General features: G+C 51.3%; 1 protein-coding gene across 2 annotated transcripts in view; it reads right to left on the minus strand.

Annotated features, from left to right (window-relative positions):
• The window catches only part of CPNE2 (copine 2), a 55,564-nt gene that overhangs the window by 30,543 nt on the left and 11,833 nt on the right, over positions 1-13,188 (minus strand). For both annotated transcript variants that reach the window (XM_068527300.1, XM_068527299.1), the window contains exon 2: positions 724-938. In XM_068527300.1, coding sequence (XP_068383401.1) covers positions 724-903 — 180 coding nt within the window. In that variant the 5' untranslated portion in view covers positions 904-938. The remainder of the gene's footprint in view (positions 1-723; positions 939-13,188) is intronic.

Here is a 13,188-nt window from a genome sequence, read left to right on the forward strand (position 1 = left end):
AATTTACTGCAATGAATATAGACCCCTTTCGGAATAGGAAACAAAGCCATTTTTAAACGTTGAAAGTCTTAACAGTTTGGATTTCTCAATATCCTTCCTTAAGCTGCATCTTTCCCCAGCCCTCAGGCCAAAGTCTTCCAGCTCAGAAGTCCTTGGCTGTAGCACCATCAACATCCCCAGCTCTGGGACTCTCCAAGGTAGGAGGGAAAAATATCCTCATTTCACAGATGAGGAGACAGGCTCAGAGAGGGATAGCCACCTGCCCAAGGCCACACAGCAGGGAGTGACAGAGCTGGGTCTTGGGCCAGCTCTGGGACCAAAGCCTGAGTTCCCTATTTCTCTCTTTGCTCCTCACTGACTGTGCTCATTTAGGAATAAGAGGGCAAAGTTATTTTAAAAATGAAAGCAAGCATTTTGCAAAACTCTAAGGTTTTAACTATATATTATAGTAACTTAAAATACTGTAAAACACTAAATATAAAATTATATAAATATAAATCTATGAATTATAATAAACACAAATATAATTATTTTAAGTACTGTTATAAACATTTTAAATAAAATTTGATTTTCAGAATAACAATCTTCTAAGTAACCCTCGGCCCACACTGCAAGTACTTCCAAGGGCCTGACCCCAGGTCCCTGGGATCCAGTGAGAGCCCCTACCCAGCGACCGAGCCACCCTCCCTCCACCCATTGCAGCTGCACACAGAGGGGCCTCACCTCGCTCCACCTGCCATCATTCTCTGTGAAGAGGACACAGAAGGGGTCGGACTTAGAGGTGACGTCCCGGTCCAGCAGGTTCTGGCCACTCACTGACAGCTCCACCTTGCACACGCAGTACTGGGAGCCCACGGGGGCCACCCCCGGTGCTGGGGCACCTCCACCCGGCATGTAGGCCATGGGGGTCGGCAACGGCAGCAGCAGCTCCTCGCAGTCTGAGGGGACAGCATCGGGGGTCAGAGAGGGGACAGCCATCTGCTACGCCACTCCACCCTGGGGAGGCGTCACCACCTGACCCTCAAGATGTGGGTAAAGATGGAAGAAAAGGAGTGTGTGTGGGGCGGGGTGGCAGTGGGGATGACATGGGCAAAAGCTTGGAGAAAGAATGCAGGAAGGGACTTCACTGGTGGCGCAGTGGTTAAGAATCTGCCTGCCAATGCAGGGAACACAGGTTCAAGCCCTGGTCCGCGAAGATCCCACATGCCACGGAGCAACTAAGCCTGTGTGCCACAACTGCTGAGCCTGCGCTCTAGAGCCCGTGAGCCACAACTACTGAGCCCACACACCGCAACTACTGAAGCCCGCCCGCCTAGAGCCCGTGCTCCACAAGAGAAGCCACCGCAATGAGAAGCCCACACACCCCAAAGAAGAGTAGCCCCTGCTCACCGCAAGTAGAGAAAGCCTGCGTATAGCAACGAAGACCCAACGCAGCCAAAAATAATAAACAAATAAAATAAAATTAAATTAAAAAAAAAAAAGAATGCAGGAAATGTGTGAAAAAGGAGTCTCTTGTAGGTGTGTTTAGTTTGTCTTTGAAGTCATTCTCTGCTTTGGTCTATATTTACCTGTGAGATACACACAGGTCCAAGCTGCTCCTGTCGGATCAGCAACAAATCACAGTGGACACAGGCATCCCATTCATTTCGCCAGGAAAACCTGGGCTTCTCCTGAGCAATTGACATATCGGCATCTTGCGGCTACAATGGAGCTTGTAATTGCTCAGGTTTCCCTCACTGCTTTGGCCACTAGGAAGCTACCTTCTGGTCACTTATCCAAAACTTGACTTTGTTCATTATCTGTCTTGTTCATCCTGTATCACCAGCCTAAGCACAGTGACCGGTCCATAGGAGGCTCTCAGTTTATATTTGTTGGATAAAAAAAAAGGTAAGTGTATAAATCAACGAACAGACAAACGCTCCATATCGCTCAGATCTTGCCTGAGTTGGTCCTTATCCTCAGCTCTCTGTGCCTCAGTTTCCTCATGTGCTCACGACACATCATGACACAGTCCTACAAGGTGTGGTCAGATCTTATTTCCACTGGCACATCTGAAGTTCACCCAGGCCCGCCTTCCAGCATCAGCCACCCGGCAAGATGTCCATTTTGGACATTCCCTATTCCCCGTTCCCCTCGCCGGGTCACGGATTCGCTCATCCCTCCCTGACTTGGCATGGCCACCCTGCGGCACACACGCAGCTCTCCAGCCCCTCCGATGGAAACTAGTTTTCACACGACAAGAATAAATACTGCAGGCAAACTGCAGTGCTGTGCTGATGCTCTGGGCTCGTGTGACTGTGATGAGGTTCTGTTCTAGGGACAGACGGTGGGAGGGAGCAGGCTGAGCACGGGCTTTGTCACTGTCCAGATCCTCTCCCTGCCAGGTATGCCCAGGGCGCTGTGTCTGGAGCGGAAGAGGGGACCACGCTCGCGCAGGCCTCCTGCAGACCGGCGCTTCGCGTGCCCAGCGAGAGGCTGGCGCTCAGGAAGCGGGCCCAGCGCTGCCACCGTGGCTCGGTCCTTCCCGCATGGATGAGAGCCACCTCCTCACCAGCCTCCCTGCTGCCTCTCCTTAGTCTAACCTCCCCTTGTCCCCACAGGGGCTGGAGTGAGCTTTTAAAAACACAAATTGGACCATGTCACCTCTCTGCTTAAAACCCTCCAAGACTTCCATCACTCTCTGAATAAAGTCCCAGCTCCCTCCGGGAGCCTGCAGCCGCAGGACCTGGCTGCCCTCCGCACGCTCTCAGCCAGACTGGAACATGAGGTCCTAGAGGGCTGGAGCTGGGTAGTCTTCTTACCGCAGGATTCCAGCTCTGGCACAGTTCTCGCGACTTGGCAGACACTCAGCAAACACTCTAGAGTGAATGAACGAGCCTCAGTGTCCCCGTCTGGAGGGTGAGGCGATTTTAGGACCTGCCCCGCCAGAGTGAATAAGGATTAGAGACATCTTGCGGGTGACGTGCTCAGCTTGTAGTCAGTGCTGGTCAGCGTGGTCAGGTGGGTTCGTGCTCTCAGAAGGAATGGCCTCCTCTCACCTCCCTCCTCTGGGGCAGTGCAGGGCCAGTTACCCACTCGACAGTCAGGGGATAAGATATTAGTCAAGGAGTTGGAACCTGGCCCTCGTGGGTAACTGTTTGGGGGCTGGACTCGTCTACACAGAGGCTGAGAGAACACCTGATTATGCTTACAACTACCTGGGGTCGGGGGGGGGGCACAAGTCACCCCCATTTTGCAGATAAGGAAACTGAGGCTCAGAGCAGAAGTCACCTGTACAATGTCACACAGTCAGGAAACAGAGGCAGGCTGTGAACCAATTTTCCAGACTCCCAGGCCAACGTACGGCCTTCTGGCCAGGGCCAGGGGACTGCTGGGCATGGTGGGGACCTAGAACCAGGTGGGGGCATCTGGGGAGTCAGCCAGGCCAAAGGGAGCCTGAGGCTAAGAAGACCCCGGAGCCCCCAAGGTCACCAGTTCCTCTGGGGTTACCCTGTCTGCACCCCTGTCTCTCCCATCATCACTAATGGGGTGGATTCCAGCTCACCCACCTCCTCTCCACCTCACAGGCCCCCTTCATGACATGCTAGATGCCATTTGGGCCAACATCCCCCCGGCTGCCAAGTCAGAGACCTCTGTTTTCATCCTGTACCTGAGGGGTATCAGGTACACACACCCAGGTTCACACATTTCCTTGTGCACGTCACACTGATACACACGCACGCACACGCCCGCAGACTAACAGATGCAAAGGCAAGCGCTTATATGAACACTCTGGGGCCACTTCTCCCCCGCCCTCCCCCTGGTCTGAGCTACCATCATCCGTCGCCTAGGTTACTGCACTGTCCTCCTACCCCACACTGGCTCCAGCCTGGCTGAGGGTGTGGCCAGGAGGGCCAGGTCCAGGGGACGGTTGGGCTGTCAGGGCTCCTCAGAGCCCACTGTGGCCCCACCTGGATCAGCTTGCAGGCCCCAGAGAGAGTGAGTGATGAGTGGGCGGGGAAGGGGGCACTCCTCCCCCAGCTAGGGGCAGGTCCCCCATCCCCAACTCACCCTCTGCTTGGAAGCTTCTGGATCCCCGAAACGGGGAGCACATGATGTCTGGAGTTGGGGCAGGCGGGGGTCAGAGTGGGCCCCTCTGTGCCAGCCAGCAGCAGGCAGGCAGGCCAGACCCTGAGGCCTGACGCAATGGAAAAAGAAACCATGGCTTAGGCTGGGCCGGGCCCCCTCCCCTCCTACTCCAGCAGGAGGGCAGGCAGGCAAGGTGTCATTAAGGGAGGGTTGGGCCTGCCATGCGCATCTGGGCAAGATGGAAACGCTCCCTGGTGCAGCACCGCCGCACAGGTAATTTGAGGTTTCAGGCTGGAGAGGTGGCCTGGGGAGCTGGGGCCTGCTCGTGGATGGTCCTGACTCCTGGCCCAGATGGACACAGGCCTTCTGGGGTGACCAGAGCCCCGGGGAAGGAATTGGAAGGCGGGGATACAAAACTAGCAGTCCCGGGCTTCCCTGGTGGCGCAGTGGTTGAGAATCTGCCTGCCAATGCAGGGGACACGGGTTCGAGCCCTGGTTTGGGAGGATCCCACATGCCGCGGAGCAACTAGGCCCCTGAGCCACAACTACTGAGCCTGTGCGTCTGGAGCCTGTGCTCCGCAACAAGAGAGGCCGCGATAGTGAGAGGCCCGCACACCGCGATGAAGAGTGGCCCCTGCTTGCCGCAAACTAGAGAAAGCCCTTGCACAGAAACGAAGACCCAGCACAGCTAAGGATAAATAAATAAATAATAATTTAAAAAAAGATTAAAAACAACGACAACAACAAAAACCCTAGCAGTCCCTTTTACAGATGGGTTAACTGAGGCCAAGAGCGGGCAGGGCTTGGGAATTCCCATTCATTCATTCAACAAACATTCCTTGAGCATTCTCGGGCTTCAACAATGAACAAGACTGAGGCTTCAGCTCCCACAGGGTCCGCTGGCCCGGGCTCCTAAGACATCTTACCCTTTATTTTTTTTTTAAAACAGGTTATCAAGATACAATTCATGTACCCTACAATTCACCCATTTAAAATGTACAATTCAACGGATTTTAGTACATTCACAGATATGTGCAACCATCACCACAGTCAATTTTAGAACATTTTCATCAACTCAATAGGAAATCCTGTATCCTTTAGCTATCACCCCACCCGACCCCTAAATAACCACTAATCTACTTTCTGTCTGTACATTTACCTATTCTGGACTTTCATATGAATGGAATCATATAATATGTGGTCTTTTGTGACTGGCTTCTTTCAGTTACCCTAATGTTTTCAAGATTCATCCACGTCCTACCTTGTATCGGTGCTTCATTTCTTTTTTTATGGCTGAATAATATTCCACTGTATGGATTCTTCCCAATTTTGAACAATGGAGAAAAGGTTGGCATTTTAAAAACATTTGCTGAAAACTGCTTTTTAAAGGGAATTTTAAAATGTACAAAGCATAAAAACTGTCACACTTGCCAAGTGTATGTTTTTAACCTTCAGAGGTTATCACTGCAAGAACTGGTAAGACACTTCCAAGAGCTCAGCCAAGAGCTGAGCATGGAGGAGTTTCCTCACGTGGACAGAAATACGTGAATGAAAGATCACTCTGCCCAACTCCCTATCTATGTTGGAATCCCTTCTGCAAAACCCTAGCTCCTATTTGAAAAGTTCTAGCATCAAAATGTCATTTCTTCACAAGCTGATGCATTCCACTTTCTGTCAACTCTCATGGTTAGAACATTCTTCCTCTTAAATATCGTTTCTGTCCCCATAGGTTATTGCTGGAATGGTGGTGGTTTGGGGAACTCTTTTTTGGTGAGATGGTGAAGTGGGAAGGTAAGAAGCTAAATTATCAATAGTTGCCCTTGCTCTATTTAATCTGGAAATCACCAGATAGATTATTAGTGGATTATAAACAAACAAATAGACCACTGGCAGATTTTTAGATCAATGTCTTAATGTGAGGTTGATAGGATTTTTAAAGGTTGTGATGGGTGATAAAGATCAAGTCAGGAAATTATGGGAACATGCTATAAAAACCATAAAGTACTCCATATACAGGTGTAAGGAGGTGGCATTCCTGTCACCACAAAACTAGTGGATTAGGCCTATATGCGATGTATGGTGGCTTCAAGGAGGAAGACGGGTAAATATGAGGTGGATGAACCCAGAAGGTAGGTTGAAGTTATAGCTGAACAGCTATAGACGTCTAGCAGGAGACAAGCCTAACCTACCCATTGAAATCCATTGAACTCTACTGAACTATACACACAGGTTGACTTTAGCTTTGTAGACGGCTTTGGATGGGCTTATTAAAACTGCGTGTGATACAAAGCTGGAAGGGAGTGCAAATTCAGTAGAATTTGGAGGAAGAGTGGAGCCAATCCAGGGACAAATGTTTCTGACAAATGACAAGATGCAATTTGATAGAGATAACTGTAAGCCTGTGTTCAGTTCTGAGTTCAGTGTGGGGCGTGCCTGGCTTGACAGCTGTTTGCATATAAAGGATCTGGGCATTTCGGATAGGCACAACCTTAGTTGTCCTGGCCGTGTGATTCAGCTGTTAAGAATGTCAGCCAATTATTAATGCATTGCTATATAATGCATTACATGGTGTGGTGTCAGAGATCACAAAACAACAGTCTGTGGAACAAATCTAGCCTCCAGACAGGTTTTGTTTGGCTTTCTAGCATTGACTTGCAAGTGTTTAAAATTTTTTTAATCATTTACCTGCATATTGGGAGGTTTTACTGAAATGCCTAGATTTCAAGTTTCTAATGAAAAATTAGAAGACTTGGCCATCTCGGGCCCTCATTCCCACATGGCAACATTGGCTGCCCCCTTTGGATGGGCAGGTGGACATCTTACCCTTTAGGCCGAAGAACAGGATTTGGAGATTCTAGTGCTGAGTCACAGGTCTAGAACATTCCAGTTTTAGCCAGAAGCCTAGGAACCCATCCTCCTTGACCTCTCTCTTTCCTTCACCCCCCATATCCCGCTACTGCTGTCGGTTCCACCGCCAAGATGCGTCCAGCATCGTCCCCATCTCCCCGCTTCCACTTCCCTGGCCCATGTCAGGTCTCCCTGAGCAACCCCAGCCCCCAGACTCTCTCTTTTCCACGCCCGCCCGAGCCAGAGGGAGTCTTTAAACATGCAAATCAGATGCTACCACAGCTCTTCCTGAAAATCTCCCAGTGGCTGCCCTTCCTTGTCACACAATCCAGATCCTCCCCAGGCCAACAGGGCCTGACCTGACCCCACCTTATGCCACACTCTCCCTCGCTCCCTGTGCCCCAGCTGCACTGGCCTCCTTCTGCTCTGCAAATATGCTAACCTCTCTCCTGCCTCAGGGCCTTTGCACTTGCTCTTTCCCCTGCCAGAAATGCTTTTCTTCACATGGCAGGTCTTTTTTTTTTTTTTTTTTTAATTGATTTATTTGGCTGCATCGGGTCTTAGTTGCAGCATGCAGGATCTTTCGTCACAGCACGCGGGCTTCTCTCAAGTTGCGGCACGCGGGCTTAGTTTCCCCACGTCATGTGGGATCTTAGCTCCCTGACCAGGGATCGAACCCATGTCCCCTGCACTGGAAGGTGGATTCTCAACCACTGAACCACCAGGGAAGTCCCATCACATGACAGGTCTTAGTTGTCAGCTTCATGTCACCTCCTCAGAAGCCTTCCTTGGTCACCCAAGCTAATGCAATCTCAGCCCCACACTGGTTCCTTCACAGATCAATGCAATCTACAGCCATTTTTACTAATTTGTCTATTTGCCTTGTGCACTGTCTGGAATGTAAGTTCCACAAGGGAGGGATCACCGTTTCCCCAACACCTAGAGCAGCACCTACACGGTGGCAAATGAATGAGGAAGGGAGCCCCTCAGGCAGGCTCTTTAATCTGCAGCCCCAGAGCAATCACAACCACCTCCCCACTACACACAGCACTTGAGAGATCACAAAGCCCCTTCTCAGTCCCGGGACCATCATAACTGCTCCAAGAGGCCAGCACTAGAGGGGTTCACGTCCCATTTCACAGAGGTGGAAATCAAGGCCCAAGAAGGGGGCAGTGGTGCTTCTAAGCCATGGAAGAATGGTGCTGAGGCTAAGAGCTAGGGCTGCCCTACTCCAACTTCCCCGCCCATCACTGGCCCCAGCAGCTCAGGACCCAGGAGCCGGGCTGTGCACCCCACCCACTGTGGGGAAGAGACGCCGAGGTGGCCTGCAGGCGCCCCAGTTCAGAGACGGGCAGTGACAGGAGACACCAAGAGAGGCAGGTGCAGGGAGAGAGCCGGTAGGGGGCGGGGGAGGCAGCAGCTGAGGTGGAGACCTGGAGACCCAGATGGGGAAGAGGGGGATGGGAGGGGCAGGGCAGGGCCGAGGTGCCCCTCACTGCAGGGGCAAGTGCAACAGCGGGATGGCCTGTCAGAACTGGGGGGCATCGTGTGCCCTCTGAAAAAGCATGCTCAACCTGATATCTGAGAAATGAAATTCTGTTTTCAGTGCCAACTGCAACAAGTAACGCTCCAGTCTTGCTGGCAGCAGTTATGAGGACAGGGGTGCGGTCCTCTGGTCGGTACTGTGCTGAGGGTAAGAGCACTGACTCTGGACTCAGACTGCTGGGTTTGAATCCCTGGTTGTCATTTACCTGCTGTGTGATCTCAGGCAAGTTACTTAACCTCTCTGGTCTTTGTTCCCCTTCTATAAAAACAGGAACAATAAAAGTGCTTTCATCAGGTATTGATGTCGAGGATTAAATGAGGTAAAGCATTTAGAATGACACTATGCAGCTTGTGCTATTAGTGATTCTTGATGGCTGGGGGCAGGGGGAGAGGTGTGTGAAGTTTATGGTGTACGTACAGGGGGCCAGGAGTGAAAACTCGTTGAGCATATGGTTCTAGGCTCCCTTTCTCAGCTGGAAGACACAGCTCAGAGATGCCAAGGGACACCAAGGTGGTAGATAGGGGGCCAGGGAGGGAATAACAGACTCAGACCCCACACCCACACGCCCTTCAAGGTGCTACTCTCCCGGGCTGAGGGCTCCTGGGTCTTCATCATGCAGCAAATCCTGCTCAGTGGGGCCTAATCGGTGACAACAGAGGATCCTGGGGTGGCCTCAGGCTCTCTCCGCTCCAAGGGTGGTTCCCGGATGGGCCTCCTCAGCATCTCCTGGGAGCTTGTTAGAAAGGCAGGTTCCTGGGCCCCAAACAGACCTGCTCAGAGTCCCCAGAATGGCCTTTGTGTTTTAACAAGCCCTCCTCGTAACACACAAATCCCAGAGGGGTGGGTAGGTGGGGCATATTCTGATGCAGCAGGTCTGGGGAAGGACCTGAGAGTCTGCAATTCTAACAAGCTTCCAGGCGTTGCTGAGGCGGCCCATCTGAGACCACACTTTGAACACCAAGCTCCTAGGCGGGAGGCTGCTACACGGCCCACCAGTGGCTGACCATACCCCAGCGATGGCTCTGGTTTAGCCCGCTCTTGGCCTAATTAGGCAGATGTCATACTTGGTCCCCATACAAGCCCTGCCAACTTCACAGGCTGAGTTCCCGCGAGGTCTCGGCAGATGTCTGAGTTTGCAGCCTCTGGTCTAGATGGTGACACTCTGGTAACTGGAACCCTTGGCTAACCAGATGCCTGGTCCCCACTGGCCCTGATGGCTGCATTTACTGAACTTACAGGGTCAGAACTTGCCTTGAACACATCCAGATCTAAGTTGCCTCCTTCACCCCATCTCCCAGATGAGAAAGATCCAGGAAGACAAATGGCAACTGTATTAGGGTTCTCCAGAAAAAACAGAACCAATAGGATATCTACATATATAGAGAGAGATTTCTTTTAAGGAGCTGACTCATGAGCTTGTTGGGGCAGACAAGTCTGAAATCTGTGGGGCAAAACTGAAGGCTGGAAATTCAGGTTAGAGTTGATATTGCAGTCTTCAGTCCGAAATCCACAGGGCAAGACAAGCAGGTTGGAAACTAGGCAAGGTTTCTATGTTGCAGTCTTGGGGCTGAATTCCTTCTTCTGGGAGAAACCTTAGTCTTTGCTTTTAAGGCCTTTGATTGATTAGATGTGGCCCACCCACGTAATGGAGGATAATCTGCTTTAATAAAAGTCCACTGATTTAAATGTTAATCACATCTAAAAAATACCTACACAGCAACATCAGACTAGTGTTTAACTGAACAACTGGTCACGATAGCCTAGCCAAGGTGATACATAAGATTAACCATCGGGGCTTCCCTGGTGGCGCAGTGGTTGAGAATCTGCCTGCCAATGCAGGGGACGCGGGTTCGAGCCCTGGTCTGGGAAGATCCCACATGCCACGGAGCAACTAGGCCCGTGAGCCACAACTACTGAGCCTGCGCGTCTGGATCCTGTGCTCCCAACAAGAGAGGCCGTGATAGTGAGAGGCCCGCGCACCGCGATGAAGAGTGGCCCCCGCTTGCCGCAACTAGAGAAAGCCCATGCACAGAAACGAAGACCCAACACAGCCAAAAAAAAAAAAAAAAAAAAAAAAAAAGCCATGGTTTCCAGTTTCCCCATTCCTGGTTTCACACGCCTACAAGTACTACAGTTTTAAAAAAAAAAGATTAACCATCGTAGCAACCTTCAGGTCCTAGAAGACCTGCCGTGGGGCAGGAAAATAGGGTGCTGAGGCTAGAGTTCTCTGCCAGCCCTTCCTAACTGTGGGAGCTAGGAGAGCCCACTCCCACCCTGTCAGCTGGCAGGGAAGAGAGGGGGTGGTATGGCTGTGGTGATGGAGACATGATATAAAATGAGAGTAATAATAACGCCTGCCCCAGGCCCTGTGCCCAGTGTGTTATGGACTTTAACTTCTATAGCTTCACAACATCCTTGAGCGAGGTGTTATCACCGCTCCCATTCTCCAGAAGAGCAAACTGAGGCTTGGAAGGATTTGCATTCCAGAGCCTCTGCTAATATGACTCAGGACAAGTCATGTGGTCTTTCTGAGTCTCAGTTTAGTTTTCTTATCCATCAAATGTAAATTACAAAATGCCTGACACACTGTAGGTACTCGCTCAAATGAGAAAATCCTCTCTGGGACTCCCTACTGTTCTCAGGACAATGTCCAAACACCCTGATAGCCGCCGCCCCGCGCCCACCCCCCCACTGCCTCAACACATTTCTGGCTCTAGCTATGCTGTTTACTACAGAGTTCCAACAGTACTTTTTCATGCCTCCGTAATTTTGTACATGCTGTTCCATCTGCCTGGAATGCCCTTCCCTCTTCTTCACTTAGCTCTGTCATTCTTCAAACTCAGCTCAGCAAAACCAAATGAAATCAACGCCACTATGCCCTCCTGCCCCCACCCCCAGGATAAAATTTTAAAAGCTGTCAATACCAAGTGTTGACAAGGATGTGGAGCAACTGGAACTCTCACATGTCACCAACAGGAGTGTGGATTGGTACAACCGGTTTGGAGAAATGTTTGGCAGTGACTACAAAGCTAACTCAATGCATCCCTTATGATGACCCAGCAACGCCCAGCAGAAACATGCAATATGTTCACCAAAAGACACACTGGAGAACTTTCAGAGCAGCACTATTTGTAACAGCCCCAGGCCGGGAGTCCCCTAAATACCTATCATCTGGAAAAGGGATAAATAAATGGTGAACGTGCACACAGCGGACTACACTGCCACAAGCATGAAGAAAGCACAAGGACAGCAACAATATGAATAGGTCTTATGAACATATTGAATGCAGGAAGCCGGACGCAAGGGAGCATGTCATCCTGTATAATCTCATTACATGAAGTTAAACCCAGGCAAAACAAGTCTACGCTGCTGGAGGGGGCATTGCAAGATAGTGGGGGAGGGTGTGAGTAACCGGACGGGGTTACCAGGGGGCTTCAGCGAGGGTCACGTTTGTTTCTCAGTCTAGGGGCTGCTAACACGGATGTTTTTGGTTTGTGAACAGTCATTGAGCAGGAAGTCTGCTCTATTTTGTATATTATACTTCAAGAAAACGTTTAAAAAAAAAACACACAACTTGGGGACTGCTCTACAAAGTGCCCCCTGAGCCCCTGGCCCTGGAGAGGGAAGCACTTACATTGTTACAATATTGCAACCACTGGCTTAGAAAATGTCACCCTCACTTGAGCTTAAAGATGGGACCAGATCTTATTTTCATCTCTGTTGTTTCCAGCGCAGAGAGGCATAGAACGGGAGCTCGACAAACGTTTGCTGAAAGTTGAAGGAAGAGTGAAGGTGAAGGAAAGAGGATCTGTGGCATCTTGGAATTGCAGAAGCCTACAGATTCACAGATTCACAGAATCCCAGGGTTTGGGAATTCTAGGATTTCAGAAATCAGGAGTTCTCTGAACCTCTGAGCTGAAAGGCTTTACGGTTTATCTGGTACCACCTTCTAGCCGCAGCCCTACCACCCCAATGTCCTACAGCCCTGGTTCTCTGAAGTGGGGTGGGGGGGGGTCCATCCCCAAGCAGCTCATACTCCCTGGGGCCCTCCCTGCACACCCACTGCTGCACTGGCTCCTGCCGGGTGGTGCACAGCCCCTCAGAGAGCAGACCGGTTCTCCCGTCAAGGTGGGGGGCGGGCAGCATCTTGACACAAATCACTTCCCTACCTTAGCTAAAGCTGCTGAGCTCTGAAGATGCTGCACTCCCAACAGGCAGCCAGGCCAACATGGGGATAAATATAGATACAGACAGCATGGGGAGGAGGCTGCTGCAGGGGTCAGCCCTGACGCCCCCCCAGCTCCCCTGAGGCCCCAGCTGTGGCCAGACCACACCCAGAGGGAGGCTATTCTCTGTAGCCACCACCAAATCACTAAGCTCTGGACTCCGGGGAAGGGGGCCTCCTCCGGATCCCCAGGACCTTGGTTCAGCTGAGCCTTGTTCTGAAGGGCTTGATCCCGGGGTATCTCCAGCCTGTTGCCTCAGGGGCTGGTCCAGCCTCCACACTACTGCCCAAGGAGTCCAGGCACTGGGTTCTGGCCGCTTCTGCTACCCCTTCCCTCTAGGTCTCAGCTCCTTCATCTGCAAAGTGGGGCTGGCGACGCCCTGCCCTCTCGCCTCCCAGCAAGTGCTACATGGGACGGGCGTGGATGGACTCTGGGATGCAGGAAGTACTTTGGGGACCTCGGGGTGAATCTGGCCAGGCTCAGAGAGGGGGGACCGAGCTA

The sequence above is a fragment of the Eschrichtius robustus genome, chromosome 19 (assembly GCF_028021215.1).
Source record: "Eschrichtius robustus isolate mEscRob2 chromosome 19, mEscRob2.pri, whole genome shotgun sequence".
In the NCBI taxonomy this organism is placed as follows: domain Eukaryota; kingdom Metazoa; phylum Chordata; class Mammalia; order Artiodactyla; family Eschrichtiidae; genus Eschrichtius; species Eschrichtius robustus.